Here is a 14,996-nt window from a genome sequence, read left to right as displayed (position 1 = left end):
TGCCAGTTGGTGATACAGATTTCTACTGTATAGGATAGGTATGGTTGCAGTGTAGAGGACAGACTTAGAGCAGTATGGGAGTGCAAAATCAGGCAAGGAGACAAGAAACTATAAAAGGTCAAGGAACGAGAACAGAGGAAATATAACAAGAAAATAGAATGAAAAATAATCTAAATCTATAGAATTTGGTGAAAAATCAACTAACTCATGATGGTGAGTGAGTAGGATAATTAAGCATGATTGTAAGTTATATGACATAAGATTATGAGAAGGAACAGATCTGTAGAGGAAAAGAATGAGTTCAGTTTAGACACACTGAGTTTGAAATATGTGGCAGTCCTCCTGGTCAATACAGACATTGGCAGTATTAAATATGGATCTGGAGCTCAGGAGAGAAATTCTGGATTTGCAGATTTGGGAAATGTTAGTATTTAGAAGATAGTCAAAATTATAGGAGTGAATGAGATTCACCATGGAATGTGCAAAGATAACAACCTAAAGATAGCATCCTGGGGAATATCAATACTTGAATAAGAGGCCACTGAAGAGACTGAATGGGAGTAGATAGTCATTTAGATGGAACTCCAGGCATGAAAGTCAAACCCTGCATGTAAGATAGGATGCTCAATGATGTCGATAATGCAGAACTGTTAGCCAGAGTAAAGACTGGAAGTATTTCCTTTGCACCCTGCTTGGGTTTTGCTGAGCCTGTTGGACACAGTTTTCTAATAGCATCTTATTCATTAAATTGGATAACATTGTGATTTCTCCTCCTTTCTCTCTGCCTCTGTCTCTTGTCCAACTTTAACATTTTATCATGTCTTTGTAGTATTCCTTAAAAGGAGATATAATACTTCTATCTCAAAAGACCTGTCATCATTAAAATAAAATTTGAAGAATTATTGATGTATTTGTTCTTCAATTCAGTCTCTAATTTCTGTTCCTTTTGTAGAGCATATTTGTGAAGATTTTAGTATGTAATTAGCCAAAAATAATTAGCATGAATGATGAGTGCCCTGGGAATATGCATTAAAAACAAATTATAAAATGATAAAGCTTTATTCTGTCAAATGAAAGGCACTTTATTAATGAAAATAGTTCTCCCTTGGAAATTCTGCTTAAAGGAAGAAAAAAAATCATATTAAGAAGTGATTTTGTAATCTCATTTTTGTAGTCTTCTTGCTGAGTTTCAAAGTGAGCAAGGGAAAGAGAGTAGAATGGGAAGATAACGAATATTTTAATTGCTTATTTTATACAAGTTACATGTTCGTCTCTTCCTATGCCTTATCTTATTGTATGTTATCTAGCAATATTTTGATGTAAACATTATTACCTTCATTTTGCAAAAAAGAAATCTGAAGCACAGAGACGGTGAATAACTTCTCACAGAGCGAAGACTTGGCTAAAACTATCAGACTGACAATGGCTTGACAGGAGAAAGGGAAGGTCATTAAATAGAAAATAAAATTTGCCAACATAAATATAGCCTTACCAAAACTCCTTTAGATCAACAATAGCAAGAACAGATTCAGACAGAACCTAGTAATTCACAGTTTCTTTAGGATTCTTGGAATTAAGTAGAGGCATTTCCTTCCTTCCTTCCTTCCTTCCTTCCTTCCTTCCTTCCTTCCTTCCTTCCTTCCTTCCTTCCTCTCTCCCTTCCTTCCTTCCTTCCTTACACATTTTAAAATACTTCCAATGTACCAGAACTGTGCTAGACGCTGGATATGTAGAAGTGAACAACTCTAATAAAGCATGTCTGCAGCTCATTTCATTAATATGTAATTATCAACATTCAAGAATCATTGGTTCCCAGACTAAGGAAGAATACATAGCATTGCACTTGGAACTTATTGTGCAGCCTGTCTTCTACAAAATACTAGCCACACAGATAAAACTCTTAACTTTAAAAGTGTAAACAAAAGTTGTCATTCTTAATAAAGATATATTATAAGAAAACTTTATAAAATGTAAATATCATCCTAGATTATTCTGCTGGAAATTAATGCATTTATGGTCATTTTCACTGTTCCTTTTATTCTTTCACTGAACAAATTGTTATGAGTAGCTTCTGTTCATCAAGACAAGGATGAAAAACATAAAGCTCTGCTGTCAAGTAGCTCACACCCTAGTGGTACAAACTGGAATAGAAACAGCTAATTATAGAGTTTGAGGTATGAAGTTTTGTGGGGAATATAAGCTAACAAAGTAATTATAGTTCCTGTTATGGGGGACATAGAAGATAAAGGAGACTTCACACAGCAGGTTAAATATATTCTGGGACTTGATGAATGAATAGGGGTACATCAGATGGGAAAGGGTGGAGGCAGGGTAGAAAGACAAGAAAAAATAGGAAGTGGGGCAGGAAGAGGAGAAACAGAGTCTAATTGCTGATAATGTATATAAAGTCACACTTCAAAAATGATGAAAGACATTTTATAATAATAGATTATCAAGTACAGTATGAGCAAACAAACTTGGAATTGATTGAAGGAAAATGAGTCAAAAAGACGTGATTTCAGTCCTGGGTAAGTGGACAAGTAGTAGTTAACAACAACAAAGGTGTAGTAGGTTTAATAAAGAAAAGTAATAATGATCTTTTTTACTGCCACATTTGAGGACTGATAATTCCTTTCAGATTTTGTTAAATATTTTTAAGATATAATATATGCATGTCATGTCATATTTTTATGGTTTGATATTTGTTATCTATTGTTTTAATGGAAGGCATTGGAAGAATAATAATTTATAAATAGTTAAATTTGTAAGATCAAACCCAGTGACCTTGTGGAAGTGTAGAATGCTATGGACTCTTCTTGAAAGACCTGGACTCAAATCCTACTTCTGCTTCTAAGTAATCCTGAGGAGGTCACCTCACCTCTACAAAATCAGAATTCAAATAGCTATAATAGACAAGTGACATGAACCAGTAGTCAAAGTGAAGCCAACTGAGTGGGATTCCAATGAACGGGACCCAGGCTCCTTTACAGAGGTCAACAGTTCCCATCTCCACACCTCTCAATAATATTTTTTTCAGCATGAAATTAAGCCTAGTCTTAAGGGAAATTCCAAAAAGCATATTTTTATGTGATATTTAAATGTTAAAAACTAGTTAAATACACATTTTGTGCCAGTGGTATATATTCCTGATTAATAGGATTCCTGTGCTGATTTGTTTTTCTTCCATTTTCAAGAAGTGGGGTATTTCTGTCCACTGCTCTGTCTTAAGGTGGGAATGATCTGTTTGACTGTATGCAACAACAGTATTATTTATATCATCCTTTTACTATGTTTCTTTTTTCTTTTATAGCAACATCTTTTTTAAAAAATTGAGTTAATTTTATTTATATTACCTCAGAAAACATCTCTATAAATGAGTTTCCAGGACAACATTTACAACATAGTTATACCATATACAGATCAATAAGTGTGTTTCATATTATCAATAAAATATGTTCTTAGCAAAGAATATTAAAAGAATACATTGAACCAACCAAACAAACAAATAAAAAATATTTCAAAGTTATGAGGGAGGGTCAGTGAAAATGGACTTGATAGTGTTCACTGTGTATAAAACCTGGTTTTAAGTGTTTCAATTAAGGTACCTGCGAGTAGTATGTATGATAGGATTTTGAATTTTCTCATGGTTATCTTGGGAAAAGCCCTTCGGCTTAGTACTAGCAAGTTTAGCTATGCTTAATATCTGGAGTGAATAGGACAGAACCTCCATAAAGGACAGACTATGTTTGAACAAATCATATAGCTACATTTCATATGCCTAAAGACACTTATTTATGCACATTAATAATTATGACATCCGCGATTAATTATTATCCAGTGCTATGCATAGTGCAAAATCAGGGTTTTTCAAACTGCAGCCATCATCAGCATTTTTAAATGAGCTGTAATAAAATTAAAAAGAGCAGAAAAGATCAAAGTATACTTCAGAAAAATGGTGTATTTCTGGAAAATGTATTACAGTCATGAGATATGTATATATTTTATATCTGTCAGTCTTATCTTCTGAATTATGTTACAGTGTTTCCTTTTGTGGGTAATGGTGAAAAAAATATTGAAATCTATGTGCCAGCTACTTTAGACCTGTCCTTTTTAAATCTCAATGAAACACTGTAAATAGATGTTATTAGCCCAATTTTACAGGGATTGAAAGACTAGACTGTGTAGGTGGTTTCTAAAATACTACAGGAGCTACAAGTGGCCAATCTGGGATATGAACCCTGTGTGATTAGGTACCAAAACCTCTATGCTTTTTTCTACAAAATATTGGAGTCAAAAGTAGAGTTTCATTGACTGCAAAGATGATTTTTGCTTATTTATTTAATGGGTTGGTTAATCATGGTTGTCTGGCTGGGCTTTTTTCTTTTACTTTCAACTGTTAAGATAATTAATAATTAGTAAACTGTTATAATAGCACCTTAGACTTCCCAGAGTAATCTGATTGTAAAATAAATAAATTAAAATTTGTCTAGATAAATACATCTCATGTAGCTTTGTATTATTATGTTTTGGTGACTTAGATCTCAAGTGCTGCTTCCTTCATTTTTACTTATATTTTCCTATAGGTAGATAATGATGAATTTAATATATCCTTCATCAAGTCAAATGAAGAAAATAAAACCATAGAAATTAAAGATTTAGAAATATTCACAAGGTATTCTGTAGTGATCACTGCATTTACTGGGAACATTAGTGCTGCATATGTAGAAGGGAAGTCAAGTGCTAAAGTGATTGTTACTACTTTAGAATCAGGTAAGGAGAATTTCTCAACCTTGCTAAAAATTGACTGAGATTTAGCTGGCTTTCTTACAGTTCCTTACACTCCACCAAAAAAAAATATGTGTTATGAGAAGTTTTTAAAGCATATAAACAAAAAAATTAGTGACTCTCTGCAACTGACAAAAAGGAAGCTTTCTATTTATATTTTTGAGGTAAAGAAGAGTTATGTAGGATATTCAATCCTTGTAAATACAGAAACAGATTAAAGGTATCCAGTTATGTTTCTTTGCACTTATTTAATTTGCTAGTTGTTTCAGAAATTGAGTAAGCTTGCCTTAAGAGATAATATTTCCGACTGTCTATATCCAATAACACTGAAACTAAAATTTTATTTCAATTATTTCTGTCCAATTATTTGAGTGAATATTAAACTTGTAATACTCTGTGAGTATTAAATAATCTGGAATTCAAAAGTAGAATCCATCTCACATTTATCACAACTGTTGTCTTCACTTAGTCAGAATCCATACAGATTTCCTCAAGTTCTTATGAACAGGGTCTGAATGAATAATAAGACTGTAACCAATAACAAATAAATCTGGAAAGTCAACATCCCAGAACTTGCTTGCCCCATCCTCCTTCAGACTCCTGATGTTCTTTGCCACCAGCTATATCATTGGAAAGAGCAGATGAAGGGATATGTTGCTATAGTTTATTTGTTGCTATCTGTAAGGTAAGTATAGGAGGTAAATTGTTTTACAGCTAGTTTTTTCATTACATTATATTCTCTATGCATTTTGTCTGTAAAGTTATGGTTCAAAAGTAAAAGGTAAATTTTATCATCAGCATCCTAAAGTTCCATTTGTTCCTCTTTGGCTGCCAAGTATCACAGGTATCCATTTTCTGATTATGCTTTTTACTTCTCAATCCCTCCTACCTGTGAGGAAAGATATGATGAATGTACTCACATTTATACAATAAAACATTGTTTGTCAAACCTTAATGTGCTATCTGTTTCAAGGATATCACAATTTAATACATTTTTACTGAATCTCTAAGAGTAAAATTTTACATGTATAACCAAAAATTTGAGGGGTAGGAAGTTTTTTACAACATTGAGAGAATTCCTTTGCTTATCTAACTTAAAATCACATCCAAAATTTAGAGAAATATCTCATAAGAAAATGTATTTATGTACAGCATAAAAACGTATAGCAACAAATGCAAAAATATCTCTCTTGAACCAACTTAACCTTTATTTTAGCTTTGCGTTTTTCCATTTAAAATGAAATGTTTGGCACAATAGCATGTTTATCTGCTTCTCTTTTATTCTTTGCTGTTTGTTTATTTACATTTTTTGCAAGATAATAAAGCTTGAACATCTGAACTGTTGACAGCCAAATATTACATTTCTTCATGGAAATTCTTTACTTAGTATGGAAGACTATAACTATTTCAAGTTGATCAAAATAGATATAGTCATTCAATCAGTCACTTACATAAAGAACACTAATTATGTTATGCACCAAGAAGTAGCTACTATATTCATAAAATAACTTTTATCTTCATGCATATTTTAATAATGTATTGATGCTTAGCTTGTCATATGTTAAGCTGTTATTTATCTAAAATAAACTAAAATATTTATACTATAGAAAGAACTCTTAAAACCCAGCAATTAAAAAAAAATCCAGTTAGAAAATTGACAGAAGACTTGGGAGGCCGAGGCGGGTGGATCACGAGGTCAGGAGATCAAGACCATTCTGGCTAACATGGTGAAACCCTGTCTCTACTACAAATACAAAAAAATTAGCCTGGCGTGGTGGCGGGCGCCTGTAGTCCCAGCTACTCGGAAGGCTGAGGCAGGAGAATGGCGTGAACCGGAAGGCGGAGCTTGCAGTGAGCCGAGATTGCGCCACTGCACTCCAGCCTGGGCGACAAAGCGAGACTCCGTCTCAAAAAAAAAAAAAAAGGAAAGGAAAAGAAAAGAGAAAAGCACATGACAACATACGTTTTCAATACCATTAGCCATTAGGAAAATGCAAGTTAAAACCACAATAAGAGATTATTGTCTAGGTACTGGAACAGGTAAGATAATTTAAAATATGGCCATGATACCCAGTGTGGCGAGGATACAGAAAGACGGGACCTCTCATACATTGCTAGTAGGAATGTAAAATGGAATAGCCACAATGGAAAATAATTTTGCAGCCACTTATAAAACGAAACATGAAATTACTGTGTGACCCAGCAATCACACTCTTGGGCACTGATCACAGAGAATTGAAAAATTATGCTCACACAAACATCTGTCATCAAGGTTGATTGCAGTTTTATTAGTAATAATGAAAACTGGAAACAACCCAAGTTTTTCCATGGTTAAACAAAGTCTGCTACGTCCACAAAATGGAACATTACTCAGCAATAAAAAGAAGATTGTACTATTAATACATATAGTATCCACCTTGATGGACCTCAAGGTCGTTATGCTATTGTCATTTTCAAAATGACAAAACTATACAGAGGAAGAATTATTAGGGTTGTGAGGAAGCATATGCTGCAAATAAAAGAGGATACTAGGAGGGAGTTTCTTTAGGGTGATGTAATAGTTTTGTATCTTGTTTATGGTGGTGGTTACAGGAATCTATACAAAAGACAAAATTGCATAGAAGTATAGACAAAAGCATGGAAAGTGGTGAAATTGGGATAAAGTCTGTAGTATGCACAGTATTGAAAATACTGTCAATATCAGTTTCCTGGTTTAATATTAAACTCCAGTTACATAAGATGTTACCAATGGGGAAAACTGGGAGAAAGTTAAATGGGACTGTATGTCCTGTTTTTGCTACTTCTTTTGACTCTAAACTGTCATGCCATTGAACTCCAGTCAGGGTGACAGAGGGAGACCCTGTCTCAAAAACAAACAAACAAAAGATTAAAACGTCATAGAAACATATTGTGCGTAAAAATAAGTGCATATAAAACAAACAAACTGGATCACCATTACGGTTGCTGTGAATTACAGATGTCAATAATTCTATGATGCACCAGTCACTTTGCTAGTTTTTGTAGTTTATATGGTTTAATTTGTGTAATACCCTTTAAAAACAGAAGTTCAAAGCAAATAAATTTATGTGGAGATAAAAAGGAATAGAATTTTTTAAAAAAATTAATTGTTAAATATTTTATTTTAGCCCCAAAGGACCCACCTAACAACATGACATTTCAGAAGATACCAGATGAAGTTACAAAATTTCAATTAACATTCCTTCCTCCTTCTCAACCTAATGGAAATATCCAAGTATATCAAGCTCTGGTTTACCGAGAAGATGATCCTACTGCTGTCCAGATTCACAACCTCAGTATTATACAGAAAACCAACACATTCGTCATTGCAATGTTAGAAGGACTAAAAGGTGGACATACATACAATATCAGTGTAAGAATCCGTAGCTTCAGTTAATTACCCAAATGACAATGTCAGTTTATGAACTTGGCATTTAAAAATATTGCAATTTGTGTACACATTACATTTCCCGTATCTTTTTGTGAGATTGTTTGACATCTCAACAAAAATAAATTTTGAGAACTGAAATTACTTATTTTCTGTTATAATACAAGTACTATGAAATTAAAATATGTAAATAACTGAGAAGTTTGCACAATAATAGTAGAAACTCAGAAATAGAAAAGAAAGAAAATACACATTAGAAGTAAAAGAGCAGTGATATATAAAGTGATAACTCTGCCTAAAAAAAAAAAAAATAAACTATGTGTGATTATAAATTCAAAATGGAAAAGCAAATTTTAAGGGTGAAAGAAAGAAATAATTGTTTACATGTTTGAAATTATCATGCATTTTAACCAAGTATTACTAAAAGCTAATAGCATTTTATATCTTAATTCTAAATTACCTATATTTGGACATAAATGTATGCATGAGTTCATATACATACACAGAGACATATACACATACAATTTGTTTTATTCTTTGACTACTTTTAGATCATCTTGAAATTTTCAAATAAAATTATATGGTTCAGAAAAATCATCTTCTAAGAAACAGAATTTACTCTAAATCTTCAAGTAGCTTAGTAATCTGCCTACCAACTCTTTATTATTATCAATGTAATTAGCAGGTCATTGATAATAATTTGTGTGTGTATGTATGTATGTATAAAATGAATATATTTACTACTTCTCTCACTGACTTTGAATTTATATCTTTATAAAATCTTGTTGGGATTCTTTTTGCATGTCACATTAAATGGTTTACCATTGTGAAAGATTGAGTAGAGGGAAGATGGTGACTAAGAGAATTAAATAACCGGGTTCAAATACCGGCTTCTGTGCCTGGGCAGCTTTATCAAATCTGAGTCCCAGATTCCTTATGTGAAAACTTCGTAATTGGAATAATAACTTATTTTATAGGATATTTGTGAGGATTAAATATTTCTAGTTATGGTAGGTAGTGAAAGGTATGTATATTTTGGCTATCGTAAGAGAGAAAATAGGAACCAAAAATGTGCAACTAATTAATAATTTTTAAAAATCCCTAAAAATCCTGTTTGCAGAGTGCAATCTGCAGTATCCTTAACATCTTGAAGTTTGTTAGGATGTATAACTTTAGCACCTGTACTGACCTGCTGAAACAAAATCTGCATATTTGCATTTAACATGGTTTGCAAATGACTTCTTTGCACACTGCAATTTCAGAGGCACTGCCCAAACTTTTCACTTATTATTTCACTTAAATGTTAGATTCTACCATAAAGAAATAAAAATAATGGACCATACTATAACATATGTTTTTTATTTTTAATATTTTTTTTTTTGAATTTACAAACAAATATTTTCTCTAGGCATTTTTAAGCCACATTTTATGGTCTTGTTTTATTTATCATATCTACCGTATCATGTATATTATAATATTAATTCAATAAAAACATTTTAAAAGTATCTAGAGTGTGGAAGGGTGGGCCACTAATGTATAAAACAAATTAAGTAATTCCCGTAAACATTTTATATACTGAATTGGGTTTATCAAGTATGATGAAATAAGCCAAGAACATAGTCTTTGTTTAATATAGCAAGATAAAGTGAAGAAAATAAGATTCTGTGTCTACAGCTTCCTTAGCACAAAGTTAATTGAAAGGATTTCGTTTGTGTAAATCACCCTCTGTGTATACAAACAGAAACGTTTTATGTGCATATGCTGCAGTATGCAGGTTATAGCGTCAGATACTTTGGGGCAGGGGTGAAGAAGGGCATAAAGGCCATCTTTCAGGGGAATGATTTAATACAGGAAAACTGGGACGCTGAAGGAATAGGATTTCATCTCAGAGAGGGAAAAAAAGAGGATCTTGAATATGGATTTAAAGGAGGCCAGAGTTACCTAGCTACTACTTCTCCTTCCTAGAGAGAAGGAACAGATGTTAGAGTAGATGACAGGAGAGCGTAGATCTAGTGGCTGTAGTGCTCTGTTCTTCCTATGTTCACATTAAAACCACAGTCTGTCCAGGTCTCAGTGATAGGGCTGTTTAGATCACTCAGCCTTTGTTCTCAGCGTTTAGTACTAGAACATCAATTTTAAGACATAGTCCATTGTTAATGTTCTTCCTACACATATTATATTCAAGTGCAAGAAAATATAATTAATAGACTGCATGTAGTTGTGTTTTAAAGAATCATTTAAAATTACATGTAACTGTAATCAGTTCTATGTATATAAATACATACATAAGCAATAACTTGAAAATAGTAACACATGTTTCTTTGTTTTAGATTTACGCAGTCAATAGTGCTGGTGCAGGTCCAAAGGTTCCGATGAGAATAACCATGGATATCAAAGGTACATACATGAGCTACCTTCCTATGAAATGCTATTAATCAGTGATTATAATTTAAATTCCATACTTGAAATAAGGATGTAGACAAGTCTCTAAGTGATAAATATGCATATATTAAGCATATATTAAGTAGTAATATGTGGCTATTAAAGCTATAGTTAAACATGTTTAAATAATGATGTGAATTGCGATGTTAAATAAAGAGAATGTCTTTATTTTATATTTCTTTAATATATTTTATGTTTCTCAGTTTAAATTTTTAAAGACAAATGTCTGTTATTTTATGTTTCTTTAAATGTTATCTATTGAAAAGAAAGTGTGTTTAAGTTGCCTAACATTAGACTTTGACTAGGTCTAATTAGATTATCATATTGTTTCACTGATTTTTATTTTGGAAGTGAGATTCTTTCAGTTAATCAAACAGTGTTTTTTGAACTACCATGTAGTTGGTTAATGATTCTGACTGTAAAGTAAGTCTATCAGTTCATGATTCTGGCAAGTATCTTTTATAGAAAATATAACTAAAAATTGGGTCCCCCTTTCAAAAAAAAAACAAAAAACATGAAACCCAAAAAAGATGATTAAGCGGAATTTAGAGCCATTCAAATGATCACGGTGCCCTTTCTTCCTGAGAGTGAAAACCAGCAGGTAATAATTATGCCATCTCTCTAAAAATGTGTAATAAAACCTTCAGGGAGGGTTTTTTTTTTTTTTTTTTTTTGAGACGGAGTCTCACTCTGTCACCCAGGCTGGAGTGCTGTGGCCGGATCTCAGCTCACTGCAAGCTCCGCCTCCCGGGTTCACACCATTCTCCTGTCTCAGCCTCCCGGGTAGCTGGGACTACAGGCGCCACCACGTCGCCCGGCTAGTTTTTTGTGTTTTTTAGTAGAGACGGGGTTTCACCGTGTTAGCCAGGATGGTCTCCATCTCCTGACCTCGTGATCCGCCCGTCTCGGCCTCCCAAAGTGCTGGGATTACAGGCTTGAGCCACCGCGCCCGGCCCTTCAGGGAGGTTTTTAAAAACTGAAGTGGATGAACTTTTAGTAGAATTCTACCTGATATGTCTCTTTCTAAAGCAAAAAGTAACTTTTTTCATTCTTTGGCAAATACAGCAGAGCACCATGATTAAAAGTGACAGCGTTAGGCTGGGTTTAGAGTCAAACTGCTGAATTGAATCATGGATTAGCCACTTGATATCTGTTTGAATTTGAAAAGGTTTCTTAACCTCTATAGGCCTGCAAAATAGAGATAATACTAGTTCCTATCTCAAAGTTCGTTGTGAAGATTAAAAGAGAATCTGAAGAAACCCTTAAGACCCCTGCCTGGAAACTTGTACTATTAAGAATAAAAAATATTCTGTGTTAGATGAAACTGATAAATTTTACCTTTTTATCAATGGATTATTTATATAATTGTGATACTCTTTATAAGTGTTTGATTTAAATTGATAAATTATGTACTTTGGAAGATGTACAAATGCATAAGGTCTTTGAAAACATCAATTATTTCACAAAATGGCTTCACAAAGAATAGCATGAGTCGTACGTTCTTAATTTCTCTTTGTTGTTCACTGGCAGGCATGTAGGTGTGCAGATAGGAATACATGCATCACTTTTATGCTTTAGTAAAACTTCTCATTTCAGATGCTTTTCCATCCCTGTGCCAGGTTGGTTAATCTTGACTTTTGCTCCTTACCTAAGGCAGGGAGACTTATGACTTCTAGTCTGGAGAAGATACATGAACATAGTCTACTAATACACATTATTTTATTAACGATGTGGAATATTCCATTGGTAGTAGCCTCATGAAATTTGCATTTGACAGATAATATGAAGTCATATAGTAATGTCCAATGCTGGATTCCTCTAACTGGAAATCTTTGCCTGGGTACTCCCCAGTGACCTGGCTGAGAGTCTCAGAGCTACCTGAAACCTGAGCTTCTTCCTACTGAATCCTGCCTTTCATCTTCCCTTTCACAGGTGTCATACCTGCGATCCGTGGCACTTACTCCTTCCCTCTGTCCCTTAATTCTTCACAGATAATTCCCCCAAGAAACCTCTTACACATCCAGTCCCATTTTAGCCTTTATTTCTCTTAGTACCCAAACTGATACATTGAGTAAGAAATTTGCATTTGAATCGGATGTTCAAAAAAGAGTGAACTGTAGAACCCAGTCAAAAAAATTGATTCAAATGTTGGTATTTGTCTTTGATAACTATGTGACATAAGCTCTTTTCCCTATCTACAAAATGAAAACAATATTGCTAATCCTGTGGGATTATTGAGGAGTTTAAAAAAAAAGATTCTTAAAAAATATGGAAATTGAAATTTGGTTAAGTAACTTACTGATGCTCAACACTACACACACACACACACACACACACACAGAGAGAGAGAGAGAGAGAGAGAGAGAGAGAACTATAAGACCAAATGAAACAAGCAGAGCTTCTATACATATAGTTTGGAGATATTTGTATGCATTGATGATAATTTATGAAGTATCATGGCTCTTCCAGAAGTTACTCTGGTAATCTGTTAAGATTAAAAGTACATACATCTTTTGCTGTAGAAATTCTTCTCTTAGAAATCTAGTTCATAGAAACAAAAGGATAAGTAAATAAAGCTCATTGTAAAACAAGGCTAATTATTGTAGCACATGTTTAAAAACTGGAGGAAAAGTGAATTCCTATCACCAGATGAACGGTTGAATAAATATGATGCAGCGACACCATGATATGTAATAATAGTTGTTAAGAAGAATGAGTTAGCGCTATACCTGGTCACTTGGAAACACTTAACCAAGTTATATTTAAGCACAAAAGCAGTATGAGGGGTAATTATAATACATACTAGAGCCCCATTAGAAAAAGCAAACAGTGAGAAGAGTATGTTGTGCAGGACTATTTATCTATTTTTATATGATTATGTGAACATGGAAGAAAATATAGGAAACTATCAGCTTGATGTTTAGCATGGATTAACTGTGGGAGGAGTGCTGGTATGACTAGAACAGAAATTAGTGAACCAGCTAAAAGAAGCAAAAGAAACTACACTAAAATTATAGTAAAAAGTAAATATGTTTGTGCATTTATAAAAAATATATATGAGTGAGAGCATATATAAATTGAATTTTTAATATGCAAAGAGGAGTCAGGTGCCTGAAAATCACACCTGGGCTCTGTTATCTCAGGAAAGTCTCAAATACGTAATTATGCTTTCAGGAGATAATAATTGCTAAATGTCTGCTCTCTCCAAGCACAACTCTCTATAATTTGTTATTTATATTTGTCATCACTTTATCGGTAAATTATCTGCGTGAAAGAGAAAGGTTTTTTCTTTTACTGTTGAAGCAAAAGCATCAATTGTAGCGATATTTCTTCTTTGTTTATAGCTCCAGCACGACCAAAAACCAAACCAACCCCTATTTATGATGCCACAGGAAAACTGCTTGTGACTTCAACAACAATTACAATCAGAATGCCAATATGTTATTACAGTGATGATCATGGACCAATAAAAAATGTACAAGTGCTTGTGACAGAAACAGGAGGTATCATCAAATGTCAGTTCATCTTTTTAAATCGTGGAGTGTAAATTGCCGAGTGCTAAAAAGAATGTAGTTCAAATTAAGATTGACTGCCAGTTATCACACACCTCTTGAGATTAATAGATTGTCAATATTGTTGTTAGTGATACCAATCATTTCTTTGTAAGTAAATAAATAAATCATTTATTTATTTTATTTATAAAACTTTTATAAATGTCATTTATTTATACCAATTATTTGTTATTCTTATTTACCTAGCAAGGAAAGGCACAGTTAAAATATGTGATTTATTAATTCCATATACTAGTAGATAAACATGTTTTGATTTTGGTAAGATGGAATCTTGATAGTTTCTTTGGAGGTGTGAACAAGTTAGTTACTCTTGATTGAGGGATGTTCTTTTTCTACCTGATAAATCATCCTTTGTAACAATTCCTGTAGATTCACATGTAACAAAGAACAGGGTTACCTGCCTATCAAGGTGGATCACTTGAATCATCTCTGGTGACTGATGTTGCATCCAGATTCCCCTTATGAAATTATAAAAACACTATTTATAAATGTAAAAATGTATTCATATGTTACTTGTAATTATTATTCTCTTTATTTCTGAAAATAGCTCAGCATGATGGAAATGTAACAAAGTGGTATGATGCATATTTTAATAAAGCAAGGCCATATTTCACAAATGAAGGCTTCCCTAACCCTCCATGTACAGAAGGAAAGACAAAGTTTAGTGGCAATGAAGAAATCTACATCATAGGTGCTGATAATGCCTGCATGATTCCTGGCAATGAAGACAAAATTTGCAATGGACCACTGAAACCAAAAAAGCAATACTTGTAAGTATAGGTTATATCTAC

General features: G+C 33.3%; 1 protein-coding gene across 1 annotated transcript in view; it reads left to right on the top strand.

Annotated features, from left to right (window-relative positions):
- The window catches only part of PTPRQ (protein tyrosine phosphatase receptor type Q), a 218,733-nt gene that overhangs the window by 144,184 nt on the left and 59,553 nt on the right, over positions 1–14,996 (top strand). Inside the window, exons 28-32 of the mRNA XM_033221161.1 lie at positions 4,584–4,770; positions 7,932–8,176; positions 10,522–10,588; positions 13,978–14,136; positions 14,753–14,975. Of these exons, the coding sequence (XP_033077052.1) occupies positions 4,584–4,770; positions 7,932–8,176; positions 10,522–10,588; positions 13,978–14,136; positions 14,753–14,975 (881 nt within the window). The remainder of the gene's footprint in view (positions 1–4,583; positions 4,771–7,931; positions 8,177–10,521; positions 10,589–13,977; positions 14,137–14,752; positions 14,976–14,996) is intronic.

The sequence above is a fragment of the Trachypithecus francoisi genome, unplaced genomic scaffold (assembly GCF_009764315.1).
Source record: "Trachypithecus francoisi isolate TF-2019V2 unplaced genomic scaffold, Tfra_2.0 Lachesis_group11, whole genome shotgun sequence".
Taxonomy (NCBI): Eukaryota; Metazoa; Chordata; class Mammalia; order Primates; family Cercopithecidae; genus Trachypithecus; species Trachypithecus francoisi.
The sequence above is the reverse complement of the archived record's forward strand: the minus strand, read 5'-3'. Positions and strand labels throughout refer to the sequence as shown.